The 14,014-nt window shown below is 41.8% G+C and overlaps 1 protein-coding gene across 1 annotated transcript in view; it reads right to left on the bottom strand.

Annotated features, from left to right (window-relative positions):
• Positions 1 to 2,562: 2,562 nt before the first annotated feature.
• Positions 2,563 to 14,014, bottom strand: part of sgsm1b (small G protein signaling modulator 1b) — a 14,655-nt gene continuing 3,203 nt past the window's right edge. The window contains exons 3-24 of the mRNA XM_008325866.3: positions 13,112 to 13,274; positions 12,420 to 12,572; positions 12,269 to 12,336; positions 12,013 to 12,155; positions 11,782 to 11,913; positions 11,554 to 11,681; positions 10,268 to 10,335; positions 10,021 to 10,184; positions 9,366 to 9,495; positions 9,000 to 9,126; positions 8,643 to 8,707; positions 8,215 to 8,360; positions 8,006 to 8,134; positions 7,253 to 7,426; positions 7,002 to 7,070; positions 5,140 to 6,318; positions 4,323 to 4,447; positions 4,151 to 4,233; positions 3,947 to 4,056; positions 3,680 to 3,776; positions 3,424 to 3,591; positions 2,563 to 2,726 (exon numbers count right to left, since the gene is read on the bottom strand). Of these exons, the coding sequence (XP_008324088.1) occupies positions 2,638 to 2,726; positions 3,424 to 3,591; positions 3,680 to 3,776; positions 3,947 to 4,056; positions 4,151 to 4,233; positions 4,323 to 4,447; positions 5,140 to 6,318; positions 7,002 to 7,070; positions 7,253 to 7,426; positions 8,006 to 8,134; positions 8,215 to 8,360; positions 8,643 to 8,707; positions 9,000 to 9,126; positions 9,366 to 9,495; positions 10,021 to 10,184; positions 10,268 to 10,335; positions 11,554 to 11,681; positions 11,782 to 11,913; positions 12,013 to 12,155; positions 12,269 to 12,336; positions 12,420 to 12,572; positions 13,112 to 13,274 (3,710 nt within the window). The 3' untranslated portion in view covers positions 2,563 to 2,637. The remainder of the gene's footprint in view (positions 2,727 to 3,423; positions 3,592 to 3,679; positions 3,777 to 3,946; positions 4,057 to 4,150; positions 4,234 to 4,322; positions 4,448 to 5,139; positions 6,319 to 7,001; positions 7,071 to 7,252; positions 7,427 to 8,005; positions 8,135 to 8,214; positions 8,361 to 8,642; positions 8,708 to 8,999; positions 9,127 to 9,365; positions 9,496 to 10,020; positions 10,185 to 10,267; positions 10,336 to 11,553; positions 11,682 to 11,781; positions 11,914 to 12,012; positions 12,156 to 12,268; positions 12,337 to 12,419; positions 12,573 to 13,111; positions 13,275 to 14,014) is intronic.

Genomic DNA, 14,014 nt, shown 5'->3' with positions numbered 1-14,014 from the left:
GAAGAAATAAATCCATCAGCCGTTTGTGTAACGTTGGAAATCTGGCTGAAATTGACAGTTGTGCAGAATCTTTTTTTGAAACTAAATTTTATTTTTATTTTTATTTTTTTGCCAAACCAAGAACATGTGAATTGAATGACTTCAAACCTGTCATCTTCTTGAGTCTTTTAAGATTCGTGTCATCTTGACTCTGAGCCTCACTTGTCTTTCTTGATTTTTTATTTTTTTTTAAATTATATGTGAACTTTAAACTGAGGTGACCTTCAGACAAAGTAGTTTTTTTTTTCTTTACCAATAAAATGCAAACTTTTACTGTGATCGTTTTGTGTCTTTCTGTCAGACTTGAAAGAGGAGTAAAGAACGGTAACCTGGTGCGATTTAGGTAGAAGTCTGATCAGTCACAGGGTCACAGGCTCTGGATTCATCATGAATAATTAAACACCTGTTAATCAACATTTCCAAAATAACAAAAATAAATAGTCATATTTCTAGAACAGAGAGACATGTCTGTGTTTCAATCCTGTTTTTGTTTGTGTTTTATCCAACTGATGGAATTATTATAGAAAAATATACAACCCAGGAAATGTCGATACAGCGGCGAATCGCGATATTTTGATTCACAATATCAATATTTTAAAGCAGTATGTTGATTTTTTTATTTGTACAATTCCCAGTCCAATATTCCTGGTGTTCCGGGTTCTTTCTTCTCTGCTGATTCCAAATGTAGATCCCACTGTTCCAATGTCAGTAACCTGATGTTCAACAATGTGTCAGTTTTGTAAAAAAAAAAACAAAACCTCAATATATTGCGTGTCTATAGTATCACAATATATCACAATATATCGTATTGTTGCCCCTGTATCTTGATGCGTTTCTTATCACCAGATTCTCACAGTCCTATTGTTGAGTTGGTGGAGGTTAATTCTGTCTCTGGAGGTTTGAAGAGTTTCTTTCACAGCTTCAGTGAAGTCGTATTAATTAGTCTACAGTTTCTAATTGGACATTTGACGTTTGAGTCAATCATTTTCAAGTTTTTGTTCGTATAACCAACAATATTATCAACTCAAATACTTAAAGAAATGTCAACAAGACACGTGAGATGCAAAATATATTTTTTTAATTCACAATAAATTAATTATACCAGATGATTCAAAGACAGGAAAAAATAAATAAATATATTTTTTTCAGTGACATACATTTACCTCTGTTGTCAATATACTCCGATAAAGCCAATATATACTGTACAGACATTGTATTGCATTTAATATTTACCATCTTGGATTTTTTTTGTACATTAGGTTTTTTTCTTTTTTAAACACGTTGTTTACAGTAAATCTTAATGACAACAAACACAACATTACACAAACAGCAATACTCATGTTGTCGATGGTCATGTGACACACGTTAGCTGTGACAGCGCAGCAGGTTGGTGATTTAGGCGACAGTAAAAAAAAAACGTAGTGGCGTTCTGGGAAAAGAAAATCTATAAATATTGTGACTTCACCAGAATGTGTTTGGAGAATGAAGAAGTCAAGACTGAACTGAACTAACAGGATCTGTGACAGTCACTGCACACAGTGTAAACTTAGCAACCACCAGGTGGTGATGGTGCAACAACGTAGTACCAGGGAGTTTCCTCCTACCGTGGTGTCGTTAAAGCACAGTAACTAAATTAAAATGGCACCGAACGTCTGCAATAACCACGAACTGCATCAGTGGGAAATAAGATGGGATGGAAGTGGTCCAGGAAATTATAGGTGGCGCTATGGATAGGACCAATTTAGAATGAGCGAGCAGCATTAAAGTGGGAATGGTGATACTGTGTATGCAAAGTATGTGCAATGTAGTCAGAACTGCTCAGAGTTCAGTTTCACTCACGATGTCCTGCTGGCTTATGTGCATTCAAGGCAAACGGGGGGAGGGGGGGCGGCAGCAAGACCTCCTCAGAACGGCTGTGTAACAGACCCACTGTACTGTAGTGTACTGCACACCACAGTACACAACAGCCAGGTCGTCAAATCATCACCACATACGATTGCTGAAAATATATCTTCATGTGTGAAAGTGAAAATAATAATTTAAAAAAAAAGTTAAAACATTTGGTCATTTTATCCCTGAAATGATAAGAGTTTAAATTTAAGGCAAAATTAAAAAATATATATGTATATATATATTTATACATATATGTGTATATCTGTATATACATATACATGTACAAATATACTGTATATGTATAAACATACACATATATACACACATAAATACATATATGTATAAATATATACACATATATTTATACATATATGTGCAAATATATGTACATATATGTACGTATATGTATATACATATACATACATGTACAAATATATATCTGTATATATATATATGTATATATATATATCCTGAAGCGTTTTCAACAAGTTGCGCGTTCACATTCAGTTCAACGATAACACAACGAAAATCAAATGTACAGGCGACACTTGCAGTTTGAGGAGCAAGTGCAGACAGTTGTGTGTTTTTTTTTCTTGTATCTCAGATGATAATGAGAACACAGAGTTGTTGTTGTTTTTTTGTTTGTTTTTGTTGTTTTTTTACATCACTCTCCAGTCACTGGTAGGTTAGCTCTTCCTCCACACGTCACTTGTTTTCTATCAGAGTCTGGACTTTGTGGACCAGGTCCTGGGCCATGGCCAACATCTGGGGGACGTCGTGACGCTCGGCCATTTCTGAAAAGAGAAAACCAGACCATGTGACTGTTGGGGTTTACCAGGGGTTTATTCATGGAGCTGTACAACGGCAGCATGGCCACTCTCAAGGCAGAGACGTAAACGTTTCAGTCAAAATTGACACACTAACTGATTGATATTAATTGTATTTTATTTTTTTTAAATCAATCAGATTAAAATCTTATTTAAAGTTGTCATTTTATCACATTCACCAACTCTATCAAGCTAAATTTTGAGGTATACTTTTGCATATATAAAAGAACATATATTATTATTTTATGTCAAGAATATATTTTATAATATATTTTTGACATTTGTCCGTATTAATAATTCAGTCATTTGGATTAGTCACAAATAAAAACACCAATATATGGAAAGAATATATATAAGGAAATAGTATATAAAAGTATTTACATACATATATAAATACATATGCTGGATATGTGTGTATACGTACTGTATATATATATATAAACATATATAAATATATTTACAGTATATATAAATACATATATATGTATATACATACACATATATGTATTTATATATATATACTGTATATATATTTATATATATGTATATATACTGTATTTCTATACATTCATTATTTCATGGTTGAACTGTTATAGCTGCCTCCTTATATTCGGCCACCTGAAACATCAACCCTACATTTGTTCCTCCTGGTGGTTCCACCTACCGTTGAAGAACTTGATGATGTCTGTGAAGTCCATGTTGTTCTCCAGGATGATGTCCCTGTACATCTCCACCAGGGCCAGAGCGATAAACAGGACGAAGTGCTCAGAGGACGTGTGCTTGGCCGCCCAGATGGTTTCCCACACGGAGAACACGTCGTCGTACACCGTTTCTGTTTGGACGGACACACGTCAACAGCCTTGACTGATAAAATTCAAGCTCGAGGAAAATTTGCGAATGCCTGCAATACCGACTCTGACCTCTTTTAAAGTCCAGCAGAAACCAGCGGTAGCAGAAGTAGAAGTGAGTGTAGTCTCCGTTCTGCTGCATCAGTTCAAACAGCTCCGAGTCCAGGATCTGGGTTCACAAAAAAAATGATTTTATAACAACAAACAACAATAGACAATGTTATTATTAGCAATAATAATAATAATAACACTCAGTGAAATAAATGCAAAACATTTTGTAATTTTTTAAAATTTAAATGCTAATTTTCTGTAGCATAAATGTAGCTTATACACTCATACTTGGATAAGAGAACGCATGTTGGCGAAATGGGAGTCCATGGCGCCACCATGTGGGAAATTCTGGTTCATCCGCTTCATCAGTTCAGTGAAGCAGCTGAAGGCCATGACCTCTGGAAATATAAAATAAATATTAATACAAAAATATATATATTTAAGGTTTGTACATTTCTGCAAAGCTGTTGATATTAATTAAGATTCACTGACCATCGTCCAGAATGACCAGCAGGGGAGCCAGAAGGTCACACATGCCCTGGACATATCCAGTATCCAGATGCTGCCACACGTAACTAAACACAAAACGTCGTTTAAATTCTTTTTTGTTTTTGTTTTTAAAGAAACGTTGATATTTTTGACCACAGTAACTCGTGAACTGCACCTGCACATGATGTTACGCAGTTTCTCCAGGTTCTCGGGGGTGAAGTAGCAATATGTTCTGTCGCACCGTCTGACGTCTTTGTCGATGCGATGTAAGTTGATCAAGTACATGGCCAGAGTTTCTTGCTGTAAGAACAACAGTGAATCCAATCCCCTGGTTATTAAAATAGATTAATAAAATAAGCTGCAATGCTGCCATCTAGTGGCTTTTACTTTCATACACATTTTTTTCCCCAAAACTACTTGCAAACTTTGCAAACCCAGGGATTCCGTTATTATTATGCTAATATCGCACCTGATATAACAATTCAGCCAATATTATCGGACATCCCTATGTGGAAACAAATTTTCCTCGACTTCTCAAACTGACACTGTCATCACATTAGACAATATATATAAATAAACTAAAGGTAAATTACATTTAAAAAATAATGTTTAACAATAAAAATAAAGATAAATAAGTTAAGACCGCGAGCTGAACAGAAAGTGAGCAATAGCACACTATTAGTATGTATGAAAAAACGCTGCCCCCTGGCTGTCTATGAAAAACGCTGCCCCATGGCTTCCTCCAATAAACGTGTCACTATCGTCTATGAAAAACGCTGCCCCCTGGCTTCCTCCAATAAACGTGTCACTATTTCCATGTTTAAATAAACAAATGGACTGAATGTTGGAAAATAATTCTCTACAGGAAGTGACTTGATGAGGCGTAAACTCACGTAAAGTTTTACTCAATTCCTCGTACACATTAATAAACGTTGTCTAATTGATCGACAAACTGTAAATATCAGTGCGCGTGGTTTCAGTGCGATACTTACAGAGTAGGGTTGTTCTTCCGAGGACTCGTCCTGTTTGGTGTCTCCGCCCACCTCCGCAGGCTCGGCCTCAGCGAGAACGTTCTCCATCTCCAGCTCCTCCTCGGAGAGCCCCAGGTCGGTGCCCTCAGGGCTGGTGTTACACGCCAGGTCCAGGTGGTGATCCAGGACCAGTCCCTCCGACGCCATTCTCTCTCGTTGTGCCAGAGACATCGGCGGAGCGGCGAGTCCCGCCAGCGGCCTGACTCTGAACTCCTCGGAGGTCACGCACGTGATGCCTGCCGGGATGTCCTCCATCTCCAGAGCGGAAGGAGAATCGTCTGAGTCGGCCGTGTCAGGAGAGTGTCTGGAGGACAGAGACAGACTCCCCCTGGAGGCCGTCTGAAGAGCGTTCAGGACTTGTCTGACCGGGGAGTTGGAGTCAGGTTTTTCAAAAGGAATCTCAGCCTTTTTGGTTTCTGGGAAATCCACGACGGTTGTCGGTTCAGTTTCTTTCTTCTCTGATTCAGGGGAACCAATCAGGATGGTCGTTGGTGACGGGTTTGTCTCATCCTGTGGTTTTTCAGATACTGGAGTCAGATATTCATCACTTTTGTCTGTTTCTTCTGTATTTGAACACACCAGCTCCACCTCCTGATCTTCGCTCTTTGGTGCCTGCAGACTCAGCGTCTGCCCTAGTGGAGGGGCTTGGAAATACTGGTTATGGATCTCTGTTTCAAGCTTCAGAACGTTTGTGGTCTCCGGTGCGGATCTGGAATTTAAATCTGTTGTTTTTGAATCTTCTGAGTGCTCACCGTCTCCTCCATCGATGTCTCCTGCTGCAGGTTTGTCTCCCTCTGCAGGTGCTTCCTTGAACTGACCGATTCCATCACCATCACCTTCATCATTTTCTGTCTTCAGTTTTACCCCCTCTCCTGGATCCAGGACTTCTCTCTCTCTGAGATCCTGGCTCCCTTTTTCCTCCCCTGAGTTTTCCAGAGTCTCGGATGAAGTAGAGGAAACACCCGGCTCTGTGCTCCCTGACTCTGGAGGTGGATTTGACTGATCCGGAGGTGGAGGTTGTGGAGAACCTTCCTTGGTTTCCTTGGTGAGATCTTTCGCAGGACTGGACTTCTGCTGGGCTTCCTCCTCGGTGCTGGGTTCAACCTCAAACTGATCGGTCGCTTCGACTGATTCAAATACCTGGGAAAGGAAAGAAAAGCTGACGTTTTCCATTTTAGGATAGAGAAATAAGCAGCAGTCATTGAACTTTGGTTGGAGTTTTAGCATCTTAGAACAACGGAATAAATACAAAAAAAAAGTTTGAACTATATTGATCCCATATTTGGTAAATTCTTGTGTTAACAGGCTGCCCCCAGGACGCGCCAAGCATGTGGTTCCTCTGGGAATTGAACATAGGACTCTCTGCTGTCAAGGCAGGCGTGCTAACTGCTACACTATGGAACAGATATACGTACATCTATACTGTGTTTTTGTTTTTGTTAAACTGTTAAGCACTTGAGTTAAAGTTATTATAATACATACAAACATATATATATATAGACACATATACAAATGTTATTATGTATGTTAATACATGTTAGCATATATAAACAAAACATGCAAAAGCTGGGCGATGTCTGCGGTCGTGTCCCGTTTATGTTTCTCATGTTAACTGTTTATATCTTTATATATTTATATATGTATTTCAGTTTAAACATTTATATGTTTTCTTCTTCTTTGATACATAATTTTAAGTAACCAGATTCCTCATCAAGTTAAGGAAAAAAAAATACATGTGTAAAATCGTGTGGCTTCAGCAATACTGTATGTCTGAGCAACGGTTGACGTGGTCGTGCGATGCTGATGCTTGTGGAAAAAACTACCTGTGCACTACAGCTGGAATCACTCTGTGAGTGGGAATTCTGTTGATCTGAGCTACTGCTTAGAGACGACTGCAGCGGGAAGAAGCGTCACACAAGAGACAGAACAGAGAACGGCAGAACCGTCAGCAAAAACACTACACACCCACCCACACACAGACACACATATATCTCAACAACTTTATCCCAGCCGACACTGGTGTTGGCTGGGATAAAGACGAAGAACATGTCCTGGATTAAAGCATCAAACTTGCATCCGTGCTGATGGTGGAGTCTCGCTGCATCGGTCCTCGTTCCACACTGGTTCCTGAAGAACATCTGGCCAGGGCCTCGGCGTGTTTCTCTTGCTCTCTCTGACGGACAATGGCCTCGCAGCCCTGCCACTCCTTCATGGTCTGCTCGTACATGATCCGCATCTGCTCGTCAATCTGAAACAGAGGCGCCGTTTGTCAAAGATGCTGCGACGCAGCCAGGCTAGGGATGTCCGATATCAACTTTTTGCCGATATCCCGATATTGTCCAAACACTCAATTTCCGAGTCCGATATCAAACGATACCAATATAGCGGGGCAGTGGTGCCCTGGTGGTTAAGGAAGTGAAGTGTCGCCTGCTCACTAAGGTGATGGGTTAAAGCAGTGTTTCTCCATTATTTTCTACCATGCCCCCTCTAGGGGGCAGAAGTCTTTTTTACCCTCCCAAGTTGAAATACTATTGAGTGCGAGGTAATATTTATGTATTTATCTGTACAAACCACTGTATGAGTTGCTGGCACCAGCATGAGCTGCAATGCTGCCATCTAGTGACTTTCACTTTCATATACAGATGTTTTTCCCCAAAACAAATATTTTGGGTCACACATCCTTTGGCGAAACCTAAGCAATGAGTTATCGGGTTTTGACTATCGGAGGATTCTTACAGATATTACATAATTATGATAATATCGGTCGGCCGATATTATCGGACATCCCTAACCCAGGGTTGTTAACACAGTAATTCCAGGGTCTGACCTCCATCCTGGAGCTCTCTGTCATGGTGAACTGGTAGTGACCCAACAGGAAGGGCCAGACCTCTTTGCGGAGAGAAGGCGCCACGCCACCGAAGTACACAAGTCTGTGTATTTCCTTCTCCTCGAAGGCCTGTCGATGAGAAGTAAACGATTGGTTTATGTTCACGTCAACGCAGCACCAGTTACTACTGAAGCACGTTTAATTCGTACAGAGCTTTCTTTGAGGAACTCGTTCCAGACTTCCACAGAGAGCCCCCCTCTGGCATCACAGGGTACGTCGGGGTAAACGATAGTGGTGTTCACCAGAGCAGAAAGGTGGGTGCGGACTGTTGACAGATGACGGCAGTATGCTAGCCCTGAAAAAAAACAAAACAAGTAAAGGTAGAGTTGGCGAGAAGCCCCGGCACAGCCCCCCCCCCAAAAAAAACTAACAATACCATCACCGAAAAAAAGATTTCTTTAGAAAGTGTAAGATGTAGTATGTAGTGCTGCATGTACAGCACCCCCTGTAGGTGGTTCAACTTTATCACATTTTAGTATTTACTGGGCCTGGCATTTCTGTACTGTTATTTATTGTGTACTGTGTATTTGTTCAATGACTGTGACTATTTTTACTGCTTTACTTGTGTAGTACTCACATCCGTAAAACGCACGGGAGATGATCTGGTACTTCATGGTATCACACAGGAGTTTTAGAGGAGCCCTGGTACAGATGGAAAAATGACAAACTTAGTCGAGTGATACTTTCCAAGAAGACGTTGTTTAACCTAGCGGTCCGCAATCGTTCAAAGATAATTTACATTTTCAAAATAAAACATCTTTTCAACTTTACTCTGTTAATATCAGAGTCTGAATGACATTTTATTTTGAAATGTTGCCAGTTTATTCACTGTGTCCCACTGCAGTCTGCTACCAAATGATCTACAGACCAGCACCCGCCCGGGAACCAGGGGTTGGGGAGCCCTGGTTTAAAACCACCCCTGTGAAATGATTACCTTTCTTGATTGCAGCCATTGGGCAGCGAACCATCAGAGGAGCCGTTCTGGGAGCAGGAGGAGCAGGACGACTTCCTGGGAGTCGGCTGCCACAGGTTCACAGTCTGGTCCATCAGATCCAGAGCCACTGAACAACAAACACACACCTGAGTGTCGCAGCTGCGGCTAACATCAGAGCTGGAGCATCAGTTCCAGAGGAGCCCAGCGCTCTGTGCGGCAGGAAACAGTTGCTTCTACGACGATGACTACGTTACTTTGTAAATCGTGGATGTGATCTGTAATGGTCTGTGATCTGTAACGGTCTGTGATCTGTAACGGTCTGTGATCACATTAGCGCGGCAGAGGCAGAAGATTAAAGACACTTACTGAACTCCATCTGATTGCCGGGGAAGAGGATTCGAAACACATAATCGGTCGCTTCATCATCTTCCTTATCTGACACAGAGTCACATGATCCGTGTGGGCTGCGCTTTCGAAGCTTGGGGAAAACTTTTCCCTGGAAAACAAAGACCACCATAACTGAACCTTTACAGGATATTTTTCATGTGTGTCAGCAAAATGGATCCATATCTGATTTGTTAAAGAAGGATATACACGGTATATATATATATAAATATATATATTTAGTTGAACACAACACTAACATAATAGCAGGAATTGAAGAAAGAGAAAATATATATATAAGAAAGGTGAAATATTTGTGTTTTTTCTACTTTTAAACTTTATCAAGCCGGCTGGATTGACCCTCTTAGTGGACTGGTTTTGGCCCACAGGCCGCATGTTTGACACCGCTAGGTTAAAGGGACCAGTTTTTTACAGTGGAATTTGAAGGCAAGGAAAAAACGTTTAATCTCTCTTTGCTCTTCAGTCAAAGGCAGAAGCAGGGAGGAGAAACTGCTGAGAGTTTCCAGGATTTCTGGTTTTCTTGGTTAATCATTATCTTGGATTTTCTGGTTTTCCAGGAGGCCTTGGATCGTTGCTTATATTTCACGACCTGTGACGTATGCACATACACACGAACCTTCCCTCTCTGATTCCACAGAGGCGGGTCCAGCTGCCCGTGAGGAAGCAGTCCAGTCTCCAGGCAGGTGAGAAACTGCAGAAGGTGACCTCCTTTGGGGAAGTGTAGAGGAGGTCTCTGGATCCCATCCTGGCTCACCAAAACCACTGTCCCACCACTGTTCACTGGACAGGTGGACACACAGGAAACAGGATTAACGCCCTCCCTGCGTGTTTGACCACAGTCATATTATGGGATGCGGCCGTACCTTGCTGGTGACAGTGGAGGTACACGATCTCCTCCAAACGAATCGTCATGGCAAAATCCCAATAAACACTGAAACAAGAAGGATTAGGTCGGAAAAATACACAACAAAAACAGACGCTAACGTCAAAGTCCTAGCTATCCATCCATCCATTCATTCATCCAACCATGCATCCATCCATTTATCTATCCATCCATCCATCCATCCATCCATCTATCCATCCATCCATCTATCATCCATCCATCCATCTATTTATCTACCTATCTATCTATCCATCCATCCATCTATCATCCATCTATCTATCTATCCATCCATCCATCCATCCATCCATCTATCTATCTATCATCCATCTATCTATCCATCTATCTATCCATCCATCCATCCATCTATCTATCATACATCTATCCATTCATCCATTCATCCAACCATGCATCCATCCATCCATCCATTCATCTAACCATGCATCCATCCATCCATTAATCCATCCATCCATCCATCCAACCCTGCATCCATCCATCCATTAATCTATCCATTCATCCATTCATCCAACCATGCATCCATCCAACCATGCACCCATCCATCCATTCATCTATCCATCCAACCATCCATTCAATCAAACCATGCATCCATCCAACCATGCACCCATCCATCCATTCATCTATCTATCCATCCATCCATCCAACCATCCATCCATCTATCCATCCAACCACCCATTCAATCAAACCATGCATCCATCCAACCCTGCATCCATCCATCCATTAATCCATCCATCCATCCATCCAACCCTGCATCCATCCATCCATTAATCTATCCATTCATCCATTCATCCAACCATGCACCCATCCATCCATTCATCTATCCATCCAACCATCCATCCATCTATCCATCCAACCCCTCTAACTCACCTCTTCTCTGTGTCTAGCTCCCCCACATTTCCATTCATCAGCTGATTGGGCGTCCACTTCAAACCATGCATCCATCCAACCATGCACCCATCCATCCATTCATCTATCCATCCAACCATCCATTCAATCAAACCATGCATCCATCCAACCATGCACCCATCCATCCATTCATCTATCCATCCAACCATCCATTCAATCAAACCATGCATCCATCCAACCATGCACCCATCCATCCATTCATCTATCCATCCAACCATCCATTCAATCAAACCATGCATCCATCCAACCATGCACCCATCCATCCATTCATCTATCCATCCATCCATTCATCCAACCATCCATCCAACCATCCATCCATCTATCCATCCAACCCCTCTAACTCACCTCTTCTCTGTGTCTAGCTCCCCCACATTTCCATTCACCAGCTGATTGGGCGTCCACTTCATCAGCGTCATCAGATCAGCAGTCTGGTGCAGAGACAGGTATCCTGGGATGGCCTCCATGTCGTCTCTCTGAGGAGACGGTCGACACATCCATCACATCATCACATCATCACATCGTCAGACCAGAGAATATTTTTAATTTGACATCAAACCATAAATCAACACGTACCGGCTGCACCAGGACGTTGTTCTTCCCGAACAACAGCGTAGCTCTGGAGTTTTGGTGGAGCGACTCCACATATTCCCTCACCAACGTGAGAGGGCGATCGTCCATGCTGCCACTGGACTGTCTTTTCTGGATCTGGAACAGAGTATTGTAAAAAAAAGTATTAGGAATTAAATTTTACATTTCAAATATTTTGCTCCTGTTTACGTGAAATTCATGAACTTCTCAAGTCACCAGAGCGGGTCGTCTGGAGGGTGAATCCTGCCGACAGTGGCCGCTGTGGATGCGATGTCGTTGTACCAACTCGTCGGCAGAAGGGTCCGTCCAGAAGTGGTCTGCCGTCTTGACTTTGGTGTACTCCAGGGCGCAAGGTCCAACTGTACAGCAAAACAGCAGTGGCTTAAAGACACCGAGCTAGCACCTCGAATGACAGGGTTTTACTGCTAAGGTGATGTCATACCATGTGCAAATTAGTGAGGTTTATAAATACCCAATAGAGACGCAAGAATCGGTCCATCCACAGGATCCATTATCATGGCTTCTTTCTCGTAGAAGGTACTTTAGAAACAGATTTGAAAAATAGAATTTATTTTCTAAGGGTTTTTTTCCTTTTAAAAATGGCTGACACTAAAATGTAATACCTGCTGTTCTCCACCAGGTACAAGACAATCTTGTCCAAGAGCTTCTCTATCAGCGCAGTTCGGATCCACAAGTGTTTCAGGGCTTGAGGAGGGAGGTTGGCTAACTTGGACTGACGAAGGCGTTCGTTATTTAGTGAAGAATTGTTCTGTTTGCTGAAAAAAAAGAACAGATCCACGACAGGTCACGTGTCTCGACGGAACATATTACTATGGGTACCCAACATCGTTACGTAACGAAATATAGTTATCTTCTTGTTTCAATTTACTCCCAATATGTGTAAAACCTGGGCCTGTTTAGTTGAACACAACACTAACATAATAGCAGGAATTGAAGAAAGAGACACATGAAAATTTTTCTGTTTTGGTTTAATTATATGGCCTGCAATATTTTGTTTTGGTTTAATTATATGGCCTGCAAAAAAACGGTACGATGTGTACGATTGATATCGACCTTTGATGCATTACAACAAATTGCCTGTAATTTCTGATGATGCCACTAAATGGCGTCAGACATCAAATGTGCTAAATTATTTGGAAATGTTTGGGCTTTTTTCGTTTTTTATTTATTTATTAATAATACATAATAATCGTCAAATTTGTTGTTGCACCTATCGTGTCCTCCGTGTCCACACTAGTGTGCCGCAGACCAGAGGTTGGGAATCAGTGTTTAACGGTACATCTCGCAGGTTTACCTGGTTTCGATAATCTGTTCCATCTCCTGGACCTTGTGGCAGAGTTCCTCAGCAGGAGAGAAGTTCTTGGCCACCTTCATGAACAGTGCTGCCACCTTGTTGCTGCACAGGAGGCCTGCAATACGCCGCTTCAGCCCATGAAGCATGCAGGCTTCCACGACGGCTGCGCAGACACAGAAGAGTTGTTTGGTTCTGATTCTGATTCTTTAACGAACGCAAACACAGGAGACACGAGTAGACGAAGACTTAAATCTGTCCGACGCTAACGACTGTTGCTAGGAGACGAAGGACGTGAATCACACATGCATCACCTCTGGTGACTATCACCATCTCTTAAGGCTGGGAGTTTTCTTCCGTTCACAGACACAGTTCGTCTGATCCATGTTTATTTTTCATTTGCAGTATTTACTGGAAAAGGGGATTTACAGGACAACGTGTAAAAACATACAATAATTACCCAAAGGGATCTGTCTGTCCGTCCGTCCATCCATCCATCCATCCATCATCTATCCATCCATCCGTCCATCCGTCCATCTATCATCCATCTATCCGTCCATCTATCTGTCCATACGGCTGTCCTTCCATCCATCCATCTACGTATCTACATATCTATCCATCCATCCATCCATCATCCATCCGTCCATCCATCCATCTGTCCATCCATCCATCCATCCATCCATCCAAACAGACGCAGCATCGCTAACACACACTGTACTGCAGTACTGTACTGTACTACTATTTATCATCATCCATCCATCCATCCGTCCATCCATCCATCATCCATCCGTCCATCCATCCATCCATCCATCATCCATCCATCCGTCCATCCATCATCCATCATCCCTCATCCATCCATCCATCATCCACCATTCATCCATCCATCATCGCGTTCTCACATCAGTT

This window comes from Cynoglossus semilaevis, chromosome 14 (genome assembly GCF_000523025.1).
Source record: "Cynoglossus semilaevis isolate Cse_v1.0 chromosome 14, Cse_v1.0, whole genome shotgun sequence".
Classification (NCBI taxonomy): domain Eukaryota; kingdom Metazoa; phylum Chordata; class Actinopteri; order Pleuronectiformes; family Cynoglossidae; genus Cynoglossus; species Cynoglossus semilaevis.
This window is presented reverse-complemented; position numbering and strand designations above follow the sequence as displayed.